Source organism: Buceros rhinoceros, unplaced genomic scaffold (genome assembly GCF_000710305.1).
Source record: "Buceros rhinoceros silvestris isolate BGI_N320 unplaced genomic scaffold, ASM71030v1 scaffold5413, whole genome shotgun sequence".
Taxonomy (NCBI): Eukaryota; Metazoa; Chordata; class Aves; order Bucerotiformes; family Bucerotidae; genus Buceros; species Buceros rhinoceros.
In genome coordinates, this window is record NW_010404095.1 from 33,699 (window position 1) to 49,906 (window position 16,208).

Consider the following 16,208-nt stretch of genomic DNA (forward strand, 5'->3'; position numbering starts at 1 on the left):
AAGAATATTCCACTATAAAGAAAGAGAACTCCAGTGAGCGAGTATCATTGAAGACCATTAATTATATGGATTGGTAATGGGAAGGTGGGTGCAGGAAAGGGGGGCCACGATGTGGGAAAGAACTGCTGGCTCTATTTCCAACCCTACACATCTGCACAAAGCCACTGTCAAGGAGGAGGTAGAGAGGCTTATATACCTACATATACACATACTATCTCCAGCAGCCTGAGACCATGCCTTATTTTTAGCTTGACTTTCTCAGGAAACACACCTTACGTAATCACCCTGTCAGCAGAAGTCTGTGCACCCTCATAGTTTTCAAAGTCTGAAATACCACATTCCTACGAGCTTCATAAAAATAAGCTACTTGGCTTAGAAACAGCGACCCTGTTAATGCCTTTCCTAAAAAGGGATGGAGACGCATCAGCTCAGTCTTTGTGGAGCACTGCAGACAACTTCGACACCACGTAGTCCGAGACACATCCTGAGGGGATCAAGCCTTATTCATTCTGTTTCGTTGTGAATGTGGCACGCGGAAGACAGCCACAATCCTGGACCGCCTTCAGTGTATTCGCTGAACAAAGACAGTGCGACGAGCTCTTCCCTGTCACCTCACTGGTCAGAACAGGTTAAACTAGAGAAGCCAGCCTCGACAGCGGATCCTATAGAGCCCATAAGCCTCCAATTTTCAAACTGTGCACCAGCCGAAGGAGGAGAGAACAGGAAGGAGGTTTTGACCTCTGGCAGGAATAGCAATGTTCCTTCATTCCATATACAAAGGCAAACCCATTTAATACTTCTGATCCAGCTTGGACCAAAAGTCTCGTGGTTAACAGCCACTGCCCTGTTACTGAATTATTGTAATATTAAGTACCGTACCTCTGCTGTGAGCTGTCTCTGGGCATCTTTAGCTGCTCCCAAATGCTGGACAAGTTCCTCATTTTCAACTGCACACTAAAATAAGCCAAAAAAAAGTCAGGAAAGCTGCAATGTTTTGTCCTGTGATGATGTTTGTATCCTATATTACAGGTAAGCAGGAAAATCCTAGTTTTTCTCAAGACCATCTCTGCAGCAATATCAGTCCACACATTGGTTTAAAAAACATGTAAAATGTTAATACAAGAACATCCAGCATCAGTCTGTGCCCTGCTAAATGATCCTCAAAAAAAAGCAGCAAACCAGTACGTGCAAACCAGTCAGTGCAATACCTGCACTGACATTCTTGTCTAAAAGTCACTAGGTTCAGTGCAGAATTTCACATCTAATACTTAAAATAAATTTAACTATTGTATTTGATGTGTCACACAGGCATCTCTCAATAAAGGAATGCTTTCTAGTTAAGTATCCAAGACATTAAACATCACGCAAGATCTCCCAGACCAGCAGGGTGGAAATTTTCCTTCAGGCTCTAGTACACAGGACTGGAGCTTGTCCCCCAGCTACCACAGCAGCAAACCACAGCAGCAGTCTTGGCACTGGAGTCCTTACAGCTTTTGCCTTTTTCTGCAGATCGACTATCTGGGAGAGGAGATGGGTGATTTCTTCTTGTTGCCGGGCAGCGTCTTCGGTTTTCTTTGCTAACTCTTCGGAGATATTGGCAATCTGGATGTTTGCATCCCCTTTAAGAGAAGCGATTACAATTAACATCACGCAGCCAAAAGCAGGACAGTAAGCAGCAAGATGTTCTTCTGGCACATCGCTTGATTCAGCAGAATCCTCCCCGATACGCAATAAGGCTTTTTGAAAAATAACAGTAGGACACGAGAAAGGCAAGACACAAAGTGCTCGTGCTGCAAAGGCAATCATGCTTTTACTTTACATGAACATTTTCAATGCAAAGCTATTTTGCCACTGAGAAAGATTTAGCTTACAGCCAGAATTTTCTGCAGTAGAATTTCAGCCAGAAATTGTCTTCTCACAAGCATTTATATAGGGAGAAAAAATACCACACAAAGCCAGGACTGACTGATCTGACTCGGGTTTCTCTTTCTTATTCTATTACCGTACTATCTCAAATGACAAGTGAGAAGAAAACGGGACCTACTTAGCTCTTTCACGCAGTCATTGACAAGCTGTTGTTCCTTCTCTTCGTAAGTGATGGTTTCAGTCTTCAGCTGACAGGCCTGTTCAAGACATCCACATCAAACACGCGACATCAGCACGGTTGTTCTTGGCCAGGCTGCGGCTGCATCTCCAGCTGCTTCAGAAAGACCATCTGTCCTAACCACTCCTCCAGGAAGACAGAGAGGAGCTCCAGTCGGGCCTGCCCCCCCTCACCTTCTGGAAAAGGGTGAGCCCTCAGCAGAGACACTACTGCAGGCAGAAACTCACGCCTCTATCGCCGTATCCCCGCTAGATGTCACTTGCGGGTTTTGCTCTAACAAGAATTAAAAACCCTCTTAAGAATGTACAAGAGACTTGCAGAGCTGCATCTGGTCAGCTGCACAAAGCTACCTATCATCTCAAACTAACTAAAGGCTTGGTCTAAATGACTGAATTAAACGTTCAACTATTAAAAACCATTTGGATAAATGTTCTGGCATTGTAACCATATGTCACACGCAAAAATTCAGTGCTACCTCCTCCCAGCTTTCTCTTTTCCGCTCCAACTCTTAGAGTGCCAAGAGGAGGGTGGTTCCGTCTGGCACCACCTCGGTGGGTCTGTAATCCCGTCTCCCCACCCGCAGAGCACTGCGGAGCCCGGGGCTTTCAGAAGCGGCGCTGTCCTCTGCCTCGCTGGTGCAGCCTGCATCTGCCTGGAAGGGATGCCAGTGCTACGCGGGGTTCTCCTGTCACCTCCCGGCGCGGCGGCGCTCTCGGTTCTGACCCCACCTTCATTAGTCTCAAACCACCTACTGTTCATCTTCCTCACGCGGCTTCTGAAGGAAGCGCATGGCACTCTCCACCACCACTGTCTCCATCACGTCCTGTCCAAAGACGTGACACTCCCTATCTACTATGGGCCCCGAATTTGCAGTAGAAAACTGCATATAATAGATCCTCTATTTTCATGCAGTCACTAAGCTCAAAAGTGTTTCTTCTGCTATACCCTGCTAAGAGTTTGTGAAGTTTAGAAGCTGCACTGAAAAAAACAAGACAATTCATAGGCTGTTCATTTACGGAGTGTTATTTCTGATGGAGAATAGTAAAGAAGCTTTTAAACACTTGTCATCTGTGAAGCAAATGGAATATTGTCAGAAATAAAAGGCAAGAAAACCACGTTCAACTTCAGCTATCAACAGCCTGACTTGAAACACAAATTTAAGATACTTAAAGCAAATTCAGGCTAGCGATTTTCACTTTGACAAACACTGAATTTCTACCAGGGAGACCATGGCAGCCTACAGATGTCAGACCTGCAGCTCAAGTCACCCCTATCTACCAGGGCAGCCCTTTGAGACCCGTTTCCAAGTGCGGTGTTGGACTCCAAAACCTGCCCGTGCTCCTGCGCCTTCTTTTGGCAAGGAAACTGCTTTGCACACACCTTCATGTAGCTTCTCTTTCCCAGCCCTTCCTTCATTTAGAAGGACAAAGGACGGTCATTAAACAACTACAAGGAGTTCTGTGTCACTTGTGGAGTTACATACTCTTTAATTAGACTTTCTCAACTTCTAATACACACTTCTCACCACCTCTGTTCTGGCATTAAATGAACAACTGTATTAAGTAAAACACAAAGCGAGCAATTTCACCTCAGATCTAAGCACAACATTCTCCTCTTCAAGGTCCTTGAGTTTCTTTTGAAGAGAATCCAAATGAAAGTAGTTCTGGACGGAGGAGGAAGATTCATTCCTCTTCAGCCTTGTAACAAAAACAACAGTTTCAGCTCATTTTTACATGTATTATGGCCAATCTCTCAGGGCAGACTGAGCAGGGGTCTCAAAAGCAGCCAGAGCCACATGAAAAACAACTTGCTCATGCCGGCGCGTTTGGGCAGCAATATATTTGCAGCGATTTTTAAAACATAACTTTTCTACATTTATTTACTATTCCACACACTTCCTATGGTAAGGTTATTCAGCCAAGGCTACGAGAAGGGAAACCACCTTGCTACAGGGAGCAACCCAATAGTTTCCTGGTGAACATTGCAATGTTTCACCAAAACACAACAGTAACGCTGTGTACAAGGGCAAGCATCCCCTCAGAGCGCGCCGAGAGCCGGGCACCCACGCGATAACCCATGCTGTGTTTCCTTCCCCCTGCTTGCAAGGTTTCCTTAGCGCCTTCAGCTCCTTCGAGCACAAAGGTCACCCACGTAGCATGTGCAAAGGTACGTGGTGTAGCAGGGTGCTGGAAGTGGGACCTGTGTCTGCCTCACCGCCACGGTGACCTGCTTCCCGTGGAAGTCACGGTGCTGCGTCAGCAGCCTCCCTACATGCTCTCCCCTCCTGACTCTCGCTGGCACCCGCGTAGCCGGCTGGCCCAAGGCTGGTGCCACGCACCAAGTTCAGAGTCCCGTTTATAGTTCCAGCCATCACTGGGTCATGTCACCACTCTTTGTTGTCCAAACTACCCGTGCTTCGTGCCAGGTGAAGGTTCAGCGTTGTGGATCGATTAACTTACGGGGTGGTGCAGACGGACTCCGGCTCACTTTCTTCAGCCGCACTGGTGTAGAACTGGAGCAGCTCATCCTTCATGGAAAGCTCATGCCGCAACTGAGAAACCTGCACAACGACAGAGCTTGCAGGTTTTCTAGGCTCGTTTTAATAAACCCACTGCAAATTAGATAGCGATTCATCCTCCAAGCATCACCTTCAGACTACACCAAGAGGCCAAGACTGGCACTGACCAGAACCAGTGCCTTTATTTCTTAGCAAGGAGTAAAACTGTACCTTTCCAAAGTTACTAACGTGTCTGTGTGGCAGGGTGACATTTGGGACTCAAGTGCCTGCTGAGCTGCAGGCCACCACGACGCAGTGCAGGCTGCCGTAACGCTGGAGCCTGCAGTCAAGTTCCTGGGTGTAGTCTGGGCTTTTGATGACTCCAAAACATGAGTCTAAAGTAGGATGTGGGAGTCCCATACTCAGTATTAACACGTATCAAAAAGGGTCAAAACATCGAAACTGGGTGGTTAAGATACCCTGTAACTGTGAGGTCCACAAACTTCATCCCGGATAATTTCTGATTGGCCAAGAAAAAGGGTTAAAAGCCCATTTACACACTAGGGCTTGCACTTCACAGCTGCAATTTCAGACCCCAGCAGCAAGAGATGAGTTTGGATTTCCCTTGCATAGCTGTAAGTGGCATAAGTGATCAGACAGATCTGCTCGCTTGGACTGCAGGACCCAGCTCTTTCTGGAAAGTGTGTTTTCACTTTCCAACACACAATTTGCAGAGCACTTTTGTCTTTACCAGACTTGTGTGTTTTGTATTGCAGGCATATTTATGTTTGTAGCTATTACTGGCAAAAAAACCCCAAAGAATAGCAATAAAATAGATTTAAGCTGCATTTCCATCAAACAAAAAGCAGACTCAACGCAATAAAGCACTTAAACTGTGTAGACTTTTCAGCAAACAAGGCCATTTATTTTACTAAGGCTGTTTCGTGGAATCTGTGCTAAGGCACCAAGTCCTCTTGAGGCATGGGGAAAATAAAATTCCCAACCAACTACACTTTAGAAAATGATGAAACAAAATCCACACATTAATTTTGAGAGGTTCACTTTCCCCTTTTCAAGAACAGTGAAAAAGCTGAGCCAAAAATAACAGCTTACTTCCCTGCAGCACGTTATGGCTCAGCCTCCTCTTGAAGCAGGGAGGATTCACATACCGTCAGTGGGTGGGCACTAGATCAGCTCCAGCTTGTGCTGCATTCCCCCCCCCACCCCCCATGAATTACAAAGACCTAATGATACTATTTTTACTGCCATTTCCAAAGGAGGGTGAGCAGTCGGAAAAGATGACCTTTGGATGGAACGGGACAGAAGCAATGGGCACAAAACGAAAAGACAGGAGGTTCCTCCTGAACATCAGCTACAACCTTCTTATTGTGAGGGTGACGGAGCCCTGGCACAGGTTGCCTGGAGAAGTGGTGGAGATATTCAAACACCATCTGGATACGATCCTGGGCAACTGGCTATAGGTGGCCCTGCTTGAGAAGCGGGTTTGGACACAATAACCTCCATAGGTCCCTTCCAACCTTAATCATGTTGTGAAACGTGAAAAAAAAAAACAAAACAAAAAAACCCCAGAAATGATTGCATCTCTCTCAGAAATAATTTAAGGCAGAAAATAAAAGGATCCTCACTTAGAGCACAACGGTTTATAAACAAGGGAGCCAGCTCACAGGAGCAACCCTTACTGAACCACGAACAACCATTTGCAGAGTCCAGCTGATTGCCTTCCGGACTGACAGCAGCTAAATGCTTCTGCAGGTGGCACTTCTCACCTCAAATGAAGACACCCAGCGTACTGTACGTAAACACACGTGTATGTGCCAAGGCAAAGGGCACTTGGATCTTGCTGACCTTCCACTCTAACAGACCAAAACCAATGTTCCCTTTTTTAAGCCACCATTCCAGATGACAACTCAGTTTTTCCTTTCCTCGCTTTACACAGAACAAAATCAGAGCTCGGCTTTAAAACCAGCTATTGCCCAAACACAAACTCTGATACAGGACCTGCAACTAGAACAACAGGACCGGAGGGCTGTGACACTCGGATGTTTGAGGTGGTTTTATGTGAGGAGAAGCTCAAAAGACAAACCCCAGAATCTAACACGTTTTGCACAGGTCTATACGCCTTCAACATGTACCTATAAAAGCAGCATGTTAGGAGGACACAGGAAAAACTTCAGGTACTTGACGGGATGGCTAGAAAGTTTTGTCAGGACAAGTTTGGTAGATCGAAGAGATGTAAAGCTCAATATTTACACCATGATATATATACAAATAAAGCCTTAACTCCATAGCACACAGCAAAAAGAACTTGTTTTCATATTACAGAAACCACAGACGCCCCAGGCAAACCGTGTTTAGGCAGCTTTTACAGAACTTAAGTACCACCAAATAAATTCTCTTATCTCTTGCCCTCAGAGGCAGTTGTCTTAGTCACCATTCTGCTCAGAGGGTCAAAATTCAGCATTAATGGAAAAATCTGAAACCTACTAAAGACAGATTTTCAAAAGTGTCAGGACTTTAAAGCCCGATGAGGTCTGCCTCAAAAGCATCTGCTTCTGAAGGAGCCATAATGACAGTGTGAAAGATGGGTGTTGATAGAACATATGGCCCAACATATCGAGCCACCTGGTAAGAAGCTTATTTCTGGTGGCACTTATCCTAACGCTGCTCCCGAGGCCCTCTAAATAAAAATAGGCCTGGACTGAGGCAGCCCATCCCTGTCCTCCACCTTCTGCAACCAAACCTTCGCGTCTGGATGTGTGGTATGAACGTACCGCCCTGTCCAGGCAGTGTGTACGTGCCCAGTAACCGCCGTATCGACCGGCACACAAACAAACTGGTCTGTCACAGGATGGGACTGGGGTAGCAAGCAACACCATTCCTCTGGGAAGGAAGAGAATTAGTTTTCCTGGCTAAGACAGGCAGGCCACACCAAAGGATATTATTTCTGTGTGTGTGCTGCTCCACCACCATTTATCACCCCATCCGGGATCCCTCCACCCACGCTTCGGTATCAGCTCACCTCAGGCGTGACCCAACACTTCACATCCCTGAGCAGCTTTTTAGGAGCCATTTTTAAAGTTTTAAATCCTCTGTAGTTCTTTGGGGAAAAGAAATTAAGCTTCAGCTGGCAAGGAAGAAAACAAGTAAGGACTGAAAAAGATTCAGGGGAGAAACAAGAAGAGCGAGCTGCACACACGGGGGAGCAGGAGAGGGCAAAGAGTGATTAGTGAGATAATCAAAACAGAGGAGAACTCTGCAAAAAGCAGGGGAAAAGGACAAAACAGGCAGAAGAAAACAGTGGGTATAGTGGCTCAAAACTAAGAGTCATTAGTTTCAGGGGAAAATGACACCTGAGGCAGAGCAAAAGTCAATGGCTAGAAGGTTTTTTTCTTTCCTCAAATAGCCTGATTTGAGCCAACAAGTTAAATGACTGTTTTGATCCCCTTTCGAGAAGTGTACATGCTGTAGAAACGGTGGACTGAGCTGCTGCAACACAGACTGACCTGCTACGGACAGGACATCCCGCAAAACTAACCATGGACGAGACGAAGCCAGAAGGAAGATTCTCCCCATCAGTGCAGACACAGCACGCAGGAAATCTTACCTCTTCCCTGATGTGCTCTACTTGCTCCTCCAGGAACTCATTTCTTTCTGTCAGTGATTTATTCTTCTTTAACAGCGACTGGCCAATCCGAGCAGCTAATTCTAAGTCCCGTTCTTTCTGTGAAACATGAAGAAAAGAAAATTGACTTCGCCAAAGGGTGAGCGGGAGAGTAACACTGAAAGGGAAGGAGCAAGTACTTGAACAATAAAATGACTTTTTCCTCCTGTGCGGGTTTGGTTGGTTGGTTTTGGGGTAATTTTCTATTCCTGCCTATGTTACACCCGGATTATTCAGAGCAGACTGAGCCATACAGAGTTACTGACCCGTGTACGTGGAAGCGCAGCCTGTTAGATCTTCATAACAGCGGGGAAAGAGCGCTACGGTTCATTCCCCACTTGGTTCAACACCATTCGAGGAAGAGTTTTCTCCCTGGCTCTGAAAATACTGTTTGGGGCTTATTTACCGCCCCAACGGCCACCCAGATTTTATGACTAAAAGGTACCATATGTCCTGTACACATCAATGACAAAGCCTACAAAGCCTACAGCTACTGATTACGTGGATTTGAAGTCAATGAATTTGAATGGAGAGGCTTCTGTAGTGGGAAAAGAGGAATACTTAATAATCAGTAAATAACATGAGAGGTTATTGATCACTGCTGTGTGTATAAACAGCATTTTCCAAACGGTTTCTGAAGGTCAGGCGTGTATTTGCATTGAAAGCTACTGGCATTATCTAGCCATAAAATCTTTATATAATCTTACGTACAATCTTTCAGAACAATAGGTCCCACAAAGTCACCCAAAAATGTTTGGTTTACACACCAAGCCAACTTCCTGTTCAGTAATTCGGCTCTCTTCATCAATATTAAATGGAAAAAAACCAAACCACATTGCTGCAGCCCTGACTCTGCAGAGGACGAGTTATGTAGCAGCAAGGCTTCTAACCTCAAACCTGAGGAACGTAAGAGTATCTCCAGGCTCTGTAACCCATCTCCCTAGACTTCCTACTCCCTTTTTAGCAATTCAGCTCTAAATCTCAGTTTGGGGTCAGGCTCTTACAGTGATAAGGATCTGATTTATTACAGCAACGTGTAAGAAACCGTACTGAAGGCAGACACACTCACGCTATTATGAGAAAGGGATGAGAAAGCAGGCTCTTGGAGGGATCTGCTCCTGTTCTTCCTGCGCACCCAGGCAGGTCTGGTGTCACTCCCCGGGCTTAGTTTCAGGGCAACGGGGACAGATTTTCAGAATATCTGCCCACAAGTTGTTTGGAGATCTTTTTCCTATCTCCCCCTCAAAAAGCTGCACTTTTCACCCTGCTGACTTTGTAATACAATCGACTGAAGCTTCCGACAAGGAGGACAGACAAGGGGGAGCTTTTCTGTCTCGTTTGTGTGTGTGAAGGTAGCAGAAGGCGTTTCATCTGAAATTCTGCAGACGGATGTACTCTCCTGTGATAACCATCACTAGGAGAGCAGAGAAAGGAGCTGTGAGTGCACTCAGGAACAGTGACTCAGAGGTGATGGCCAAAGAAAACAAGAAAGCTCACCAAAAGCATTTGGTTTATTAAGGGTTCACCTTTTATTACAGCTTCTCCCCTGTTTTCCCTCCGCAGATAGGGAAGCGGAGCCGAAGTCTGAAAGCACCGCTCGGCAAGCCCTGCTGGCAGTGCTCCCATGGGCGTCGTTTCTGCCTCTATAGACGTTTGGCTACATGGACTCGGGAGGAAACAGTTTGGCAAAACGCGGCTGCGCTTCTAGAAGGAGCCATGGAAACAAACACAAGCAAATCCCAGCCAAACAAATCAGGGGGAACAGGACACAAACAGGTAACTGACTCCTGCTGCAGGCTGAGGGACTATTCCAGGACAGGGCTTTTAGGTACAGCATCCGTTTTAACCGGTGCCATGGAGTCGTTTAAATGAGTTCAGCTCAAAGCACAACACGCAGGACTTGACTGCGATCAGATTTATTGAGCATGGGTGGGGGGCGTCAGCATTCCCTTCCTTGCAGAATTAGAGGGAGAACAGACCACCTCATGTATCTTGGCTAGACAGACCCCATTTTTGACATTGCTACTGCAATAACCAAGCAAATAAAGATGACACAAATTAAATGACACTCGGTCACGAACTAACACAATTTTACCTAAAAAATTCTTCATAAATAGTATTTATATATTAAAAAAAAAAATCACTGCTCAAGTTTAGTGCAGAAAAATCAAACAATTTGTCATGATATTTATTGAACATAAGCATGGTAGTGTGATGGTTCCTTTTAGTAATTTCTTGAGTGCCCAGGATTACAATAACAACAATTTACACAACAACGGTACAAATAAACACCCAACCCAAACACACACAAGGCAAAGGAGGAAAGGGCTGGAGGTGTCTATGTACTTCTCTGGAAACACATTATCAGAGATAGAAATTACGAAGGCAAGACTATTTGTGAACTTTTTTAAAGAGAAAAAAACTCCATCAATAAGTATACACAGACCCAGAGCACTTCCTCCTCCTCACTGGAGGACACCCTACGAACAGTCTTTGGCAGCGGTACCGTATAATTTCTGTACTGCTTTCTCATACCGAGTGAGGATCCTTAAAGCGATGCAATACTTGCCTCTTCAAGAAGACGTGTAACAGCATCTATGTCATTGTATGTTTTAGTCATCTGGCCCACTCTTTCAGCACAGAGAACTGCGAGGAAACAAAACAAAACATTGATCATGTTGGCAATACTAATAGTGGGGAAACAGCCTTTTAAAAGTTCAGGTTTGTGTAAGTTCTCATCTTAAAATTACTTATGTCGGCTTTCGGGTAAGTATATCAAAAGTTATAAAGTAAAAAGTATATCAAAAGTAAAAAAAACCCTCAGAACAACTAATTGAAGCTTCAAGTGAAACTGCGGATACAAGTGGTTCTCTTCGGCGATGTGTATTTGCTTTTGCCAGTGGCAAAACAGCTAAAATGTCAAAATTTTCTTCTCCAAAGAGGAACGTGTTAAGTTCATAAAGAAAAAAAAATCCAAGGACTGAAGATAGACGTTTTTAGACACATGAGGATCTTAGGACTCCATCACGCCACCTAGTCACTGTATTACACGCAGCAGAGTCACCCCATGAGTAAGCGGCTCCAATGCTGTCAGTGACGCTTTGACATAAATATACGATGCCATACTCAGTTGATAAGAACCAGGTTCCACAGTATGAGACAAAGTAAATACAAAAGGCATGCAAAATAATACACGACATTGTAATACCCAGACTACGCTATCGTGACCACAGTATCACCCATCAAAAATATTGACTTAAGGCTGGATAATTAATCATGAAGGTGGAACTAGTTCTGTTAGACTGCAGGAAGTACGTGGAAGCTTTGTCTACCACCATAGATGAGCCTTCAAGAAGCTACACCAACTCATCTGGAAGTCTGCAAGTTCTCTAAAAATCCACCAGTAATCAGAGGAAACACCACCACTTTCTGCTCTTCCTTTATATTCTTTTTATTTTCAGCTACACCTATGCCTCAAACCCTGCAATTCTGGATAAAAGGGATTGTTAACGAAGGTGAGTTGACGATATGGACTATGGGTTATCAGGCTGCTGTAGCACATACTGTTCTTCAGCAGGTTTACCCTTGACAATGTCAGTCAAAGCTCAGCCTGACAGATAAAAATCTACGTGTACCTAAATATACAGTTGATCACCCTTAAGACACATCAGTAATATATCAAATTGACCAGTACTTCAGTACCTGTTGAAAGGTTGGAGGATTTTTTCCATACTTAAACAACAAAAAGTTGCTTAAACTATGGCAAGAAGTACAATTCGTTTCTGATCATTTTCCCATTTCTCAAATCCGATTTTTGAGGATCAGAACTTGAAAACATTTACAATATTTAGTGACTTCAGCAGCACCAGTGAACTCCCACAAACACCATTCAAAAGTATTCAAAAGACAATTACATTTATCCAAAAATTTAATGATGGGACAGAATTTACATAGCAACAGAAAGAATGACTACACCACTGCACAACAAAAATACAGTGCATCTGTCAGCTGCAAGCTGTCTTAGTCAAAAGCAGATTATTCACAAGCCCCCACAAAAACCCCTGAAGAACCTTGCAGAGAACATTGGCTATAATAAAGAAAGGAGTTAAAGAGAAGCTTTCCATAAAAACTTCACATAAAGACAGATAGTGTCACATCCTGAAGACTTCACAATAAAAAAAAAAGAATTAACATTTCCGTAAACCCATTTATTTTTAAACACAGTAAGTTCATAGGGCACGCCATAAAACTTCTACCAGAAACCCTGACGCCAGCAGGTTATTTTCCAAAGAAATGTAAACAAAACAGTTCCCTTGGTTATAACATTCCCTCACTCCTATAAAACCATGTCCGAGACTGGGAAGCTTACTTAACTCCGTACCCAGCACTAACCATCACCCCTGATAACAGCCCTCCTGCCTCAGGTGAATGTATAACCCTCCCAACAGCCGAGCTGATAAAGGGACAGTGCTCCCAGACGGGATCGAGTCACCCGGCTGGGAGAGTGACTCAGGTTGGTCCGTGTCAGAACCTGCCATTTAATCTTTAACGCGGCAGGGTAACACCACAGCCTTATCACAACAGGCTTATGAGTGGGAGGCAGCAGCGACCTGGTCACCGAGAGCTTTTATAACTCAAACTTCCATCGCACTTCTGTCGGTCACTGTTAAAACCAAGGTTTTCATACGCTACTTTATCAAGGTGGAAGGGTTTCAAAGCAGAAATGGCACCTTGTGTCCTCTGCAATGTTCAAGCATGAATGAACTTTGATAGACCACATATAACAGCACGCCTCCTCCGTTAACCCCCTCCTGTCAGCACTCACCACAAGTGCAGAGCTACGCACTGAGAGAAAGGGTTTCCTTTCGGAAAGAGCAAACTTGCACAGAGGAGTTGCCCTCCATCCTTCAGAAATCAAGGCTTGTGGGGAAAAGAAGGGGGAAAATGAGGGGAGAGGAAACGATTCAGAAGCAGCTGTAACAAACCCCCTCAAAACAGCGTCTGCGTATGTGGTGAGTCAGCCTCCACCAACTACGAGAGGACATTCAGCCAGTTACTAGTGCAGTGATCGTTATTTCCTTAGTGTTCAAAAAATCTATCAATACTATTTTGAATAATCATTTTGCGTTCTGATCAGTGAGGTATGGAGGGGCGAACAACCCCCCCAACTCCACAGCTCTAATGGATTCTGCACAGTAGGTTTCCAGCCCGCTGCAGGTTCTGATGAGTGAGAGCGCCTGGTACCACCACCACCGAGATAGAACAAGAGCAAATGAAGGACATTGCTCTGTAACAAAGCCCACAGTGCCAGTTCACTGACCTCTTTCTGCTCACTGGCAAATCAGTAGTGGTCTTGCTTGGGGGTGATGGGAAGCACAGCGCCTAAATGCATGGATGCAGGCAAACATCCCGATCAAATATGCTCTGCACCTCTCAGTTTATGGAGAGGCTGTTAGACAAGGAAAAAAAATCAAAATTTAGAAGTCTAGAGCAAATGGAGGGACCACAGAACTCCAGAAACACCCGAGTGTTTTGGTAACAGCTTTGAAACTAACACCACAGAAACAAAGCCCAGAGAAGGGCTCTATCACCTTATTCTCAGGCCAGCATTAAACACATGCTACCAGGGATGTATCCGCAGGTCGAATTCTTTGGGTTTTTTTAGCAGCCAAACACACAAATGGCTAAGTGCTACACAGATCAAGTGTGTTCTCTGCCTTAAAGTACTTCGCACCATCTTCACGCCCTTTTAGAGCTGGCAATTTTACCGGTACCCACGTTCCTCTGTTTCCCTGTGTGAGTACGGTGGAAAGGATGCGCTCGGCATTTATTTCTCATCATCTATTTAATGCAGCAGCTGACTGGAAGCTTCGTTCAGGCTCCGAGCTCTGTACTGATTCTCGGGCTGAAGATGCTCAGGGAACAGGGAGGGAAGGCTGTGCGTTCCTGGATTGCTCCCTGACAGTCCCACAGGCATCCAGCACGCTGCGCAGCGGAGAAGCCGTGGCTGAAGGGCCAAGCCCAGCTCCCACTGCTCCTCTTCCCATCTCTTTCCAACTACTTGGAAACAGATGTGGAATAAGATGTTACAGAAGAGACTTCTTTTGGGAGAAAGTAATAGTGACCGGTATAATTAGAGTTTAACAGGGAAGGTCCTGGTGCACAGGGATCTCCCTACTGCCAAAAGGGGCATCGGAGATCCTGGAGGACTTGGACTCCTCAGCTCATGCTGGTTTCATTCCCAAAAGGCTGGTTTTGCTCTCGAAGGATAAAGGACTTGCTAAAAAAATAATAATTAAAAAAAAAAAAAATCACAGCTTTGGGCCTAGGACCACCGATAGTTACGCTGTGGCACTGCAAGCACTGCATCGACCTGAGCCAGCGCATGAGGAATTCTGAAACTGGGCCATATTATGTATATTCCCTTTCAAATCGACTCAGGAACACAATACCCAATATGTGCTGTCAGCCCTGTTACTGACACAAATGAGCAAGATTTTACACATTTAAAGATACACATGGTAGCTTCTACTGCACCAAGGAGGAATTTTTGGCAGCGCTGACTCAACTAGGGCAGAGCCTTCAGGTCTGCTGTTGCCTGTCACATTCGAGACAGCCCTAAGAGAACATGCTCACCTAAAGAGCTTAAAAATTAAGAGACTGCTGGCACTGGAGCCTGAAAAATGTGCTTCTGAGGCACAGTGTGCTAGAAGTCAAAATTTTAACAGCAGTTTCTCCAGCCTCCCCCAAGCCCAGGAGCAGGCCAGTCCCTCCAGAAGGCAGCCGGGATGCTCGGCGGGTGGCGGTGGCCCTGGTTAAGAGGGATGAAGAGTGGTCACAGCGTGCCAGCTGCTTCACAGCTGTCAAATCACGCTGGGGGTGAGCTTCACGGAGGAGTCTGGAGGATCACAATGCTGGGAGCGATACACACAGTCAGCATGTAAGTATTAGCACACGGAAAAAAAAAAATCACTGCCGTGAGTTCAACTACCTACCTGTAGATAGGGAGGACTTACACGAGTACACTGAAATAGTAATGCCTGGCTGCCATCACAGGTCCTCACCAGGTAATAAATAGACTTTTCCTGTCCCACCTCCAAACGCAGGAATCAAACCAGTTCCAGATTTAGCTGACCCGACAAATCATTAACCAGGGAACTGCCAGACCCTTTCACTGCTCAGGTTTTTCTCCCAAGAAATCCTGAGCAGACACTATCATCACTTATCCCTGCCCCACGTTCCACTGCAGCCAGCTCAAAGGCCAGCGTGTCAAATGAAGAGTAAATGCATTGTTCTCGGGCGAGTTCACTGCTCCGAAGCGACGCCCGCCTGCAGAGGTCCGTACAAACACCACACACCATTTCTGTGTGAGCTATCACTACCTTGCTGAGCGTGTAGGTGACCTGAACGCATAGCTGGAGAAGGGATTTCAAATACACACCGAGCTTCTGAGGGGAAGGTACTGCAGAAAGACAGGGCTATATTTATCCCAGACTGAACTCACTTTTTTTCCTCCCGAAATCAATGAGAACAGCTTCAGACTGTACTTCGAGCTGGATGAAAGGTAAAGTCAGCAGGAGGAGTAAGAACAGCATGATGTTATGTTTCAGCAGCCACTTAATCACTGGTTTTATGGAATCCACCATAACACAATGTCGGTTGGCCCATCGAGAGAGTTCCTCCCCACCTGAACCCCCCATTTGACAGTTCCCTCTCACCAGTGTTCTCTCCAACACCTTTCCATTTTGCACAGACACAGCCTCCTTCCGAGACCCACGGCAGGAGGGAAGGACAGTTTACTGACCCAGTGTGACTGGAATCCAGGAGGAGCGTCTGCTTCAGAGAAAGCCTCTACAGGGAAGTCCTCTGCCACAGGATTCCACAAGTACGTTTCATCCACTAGGGCTCTGGACACAGGAACTCTT

At 45.5% G+C, this 16,208-nt stretch overlaps 1 protein-coding gene across 1 annotated transcript in view; it reads right to left on the minus strand.

Moving 5' to 3' along the window:
* The window catches only part of TRAK1 (trafficking protein, kinesin binding 1), a 28,779-nt gene that overhangs the window by 4,844 nt on the left and 7,727 nt on the right, over nt 1–16,208 (minus strand). Inside the window, exons 2-8 of the mRNA XM_010133237.1 lie at nt 10,853–10,929; nt 8,227–8,343; nt 4,564–4,664; nt 3,693–3,801; nt 2,045–2,123; nt 1,489–1,619; nt 880–954 (exon numbers count right to left, since the gene is read on the minus strand). Coding sequence (XP_010131539.1) covers nt 880–954; nt 1,489–1,619; nt 2,045–2,123; nt 3,693–3,801; nt 4,564–4,664; nt 8,227–8,343; nt 10,853–10,929 — 689 coding nt within the window. The remainder of the gene's footprint in view (nt 1–879; nt 955–1,488; nt 1,620–2,044; nt 2,124–3,692; nt 3,802–4,563; nt 4,665–8,226; nt 8,344–10,852; nt 10,930–16,208) is intronic.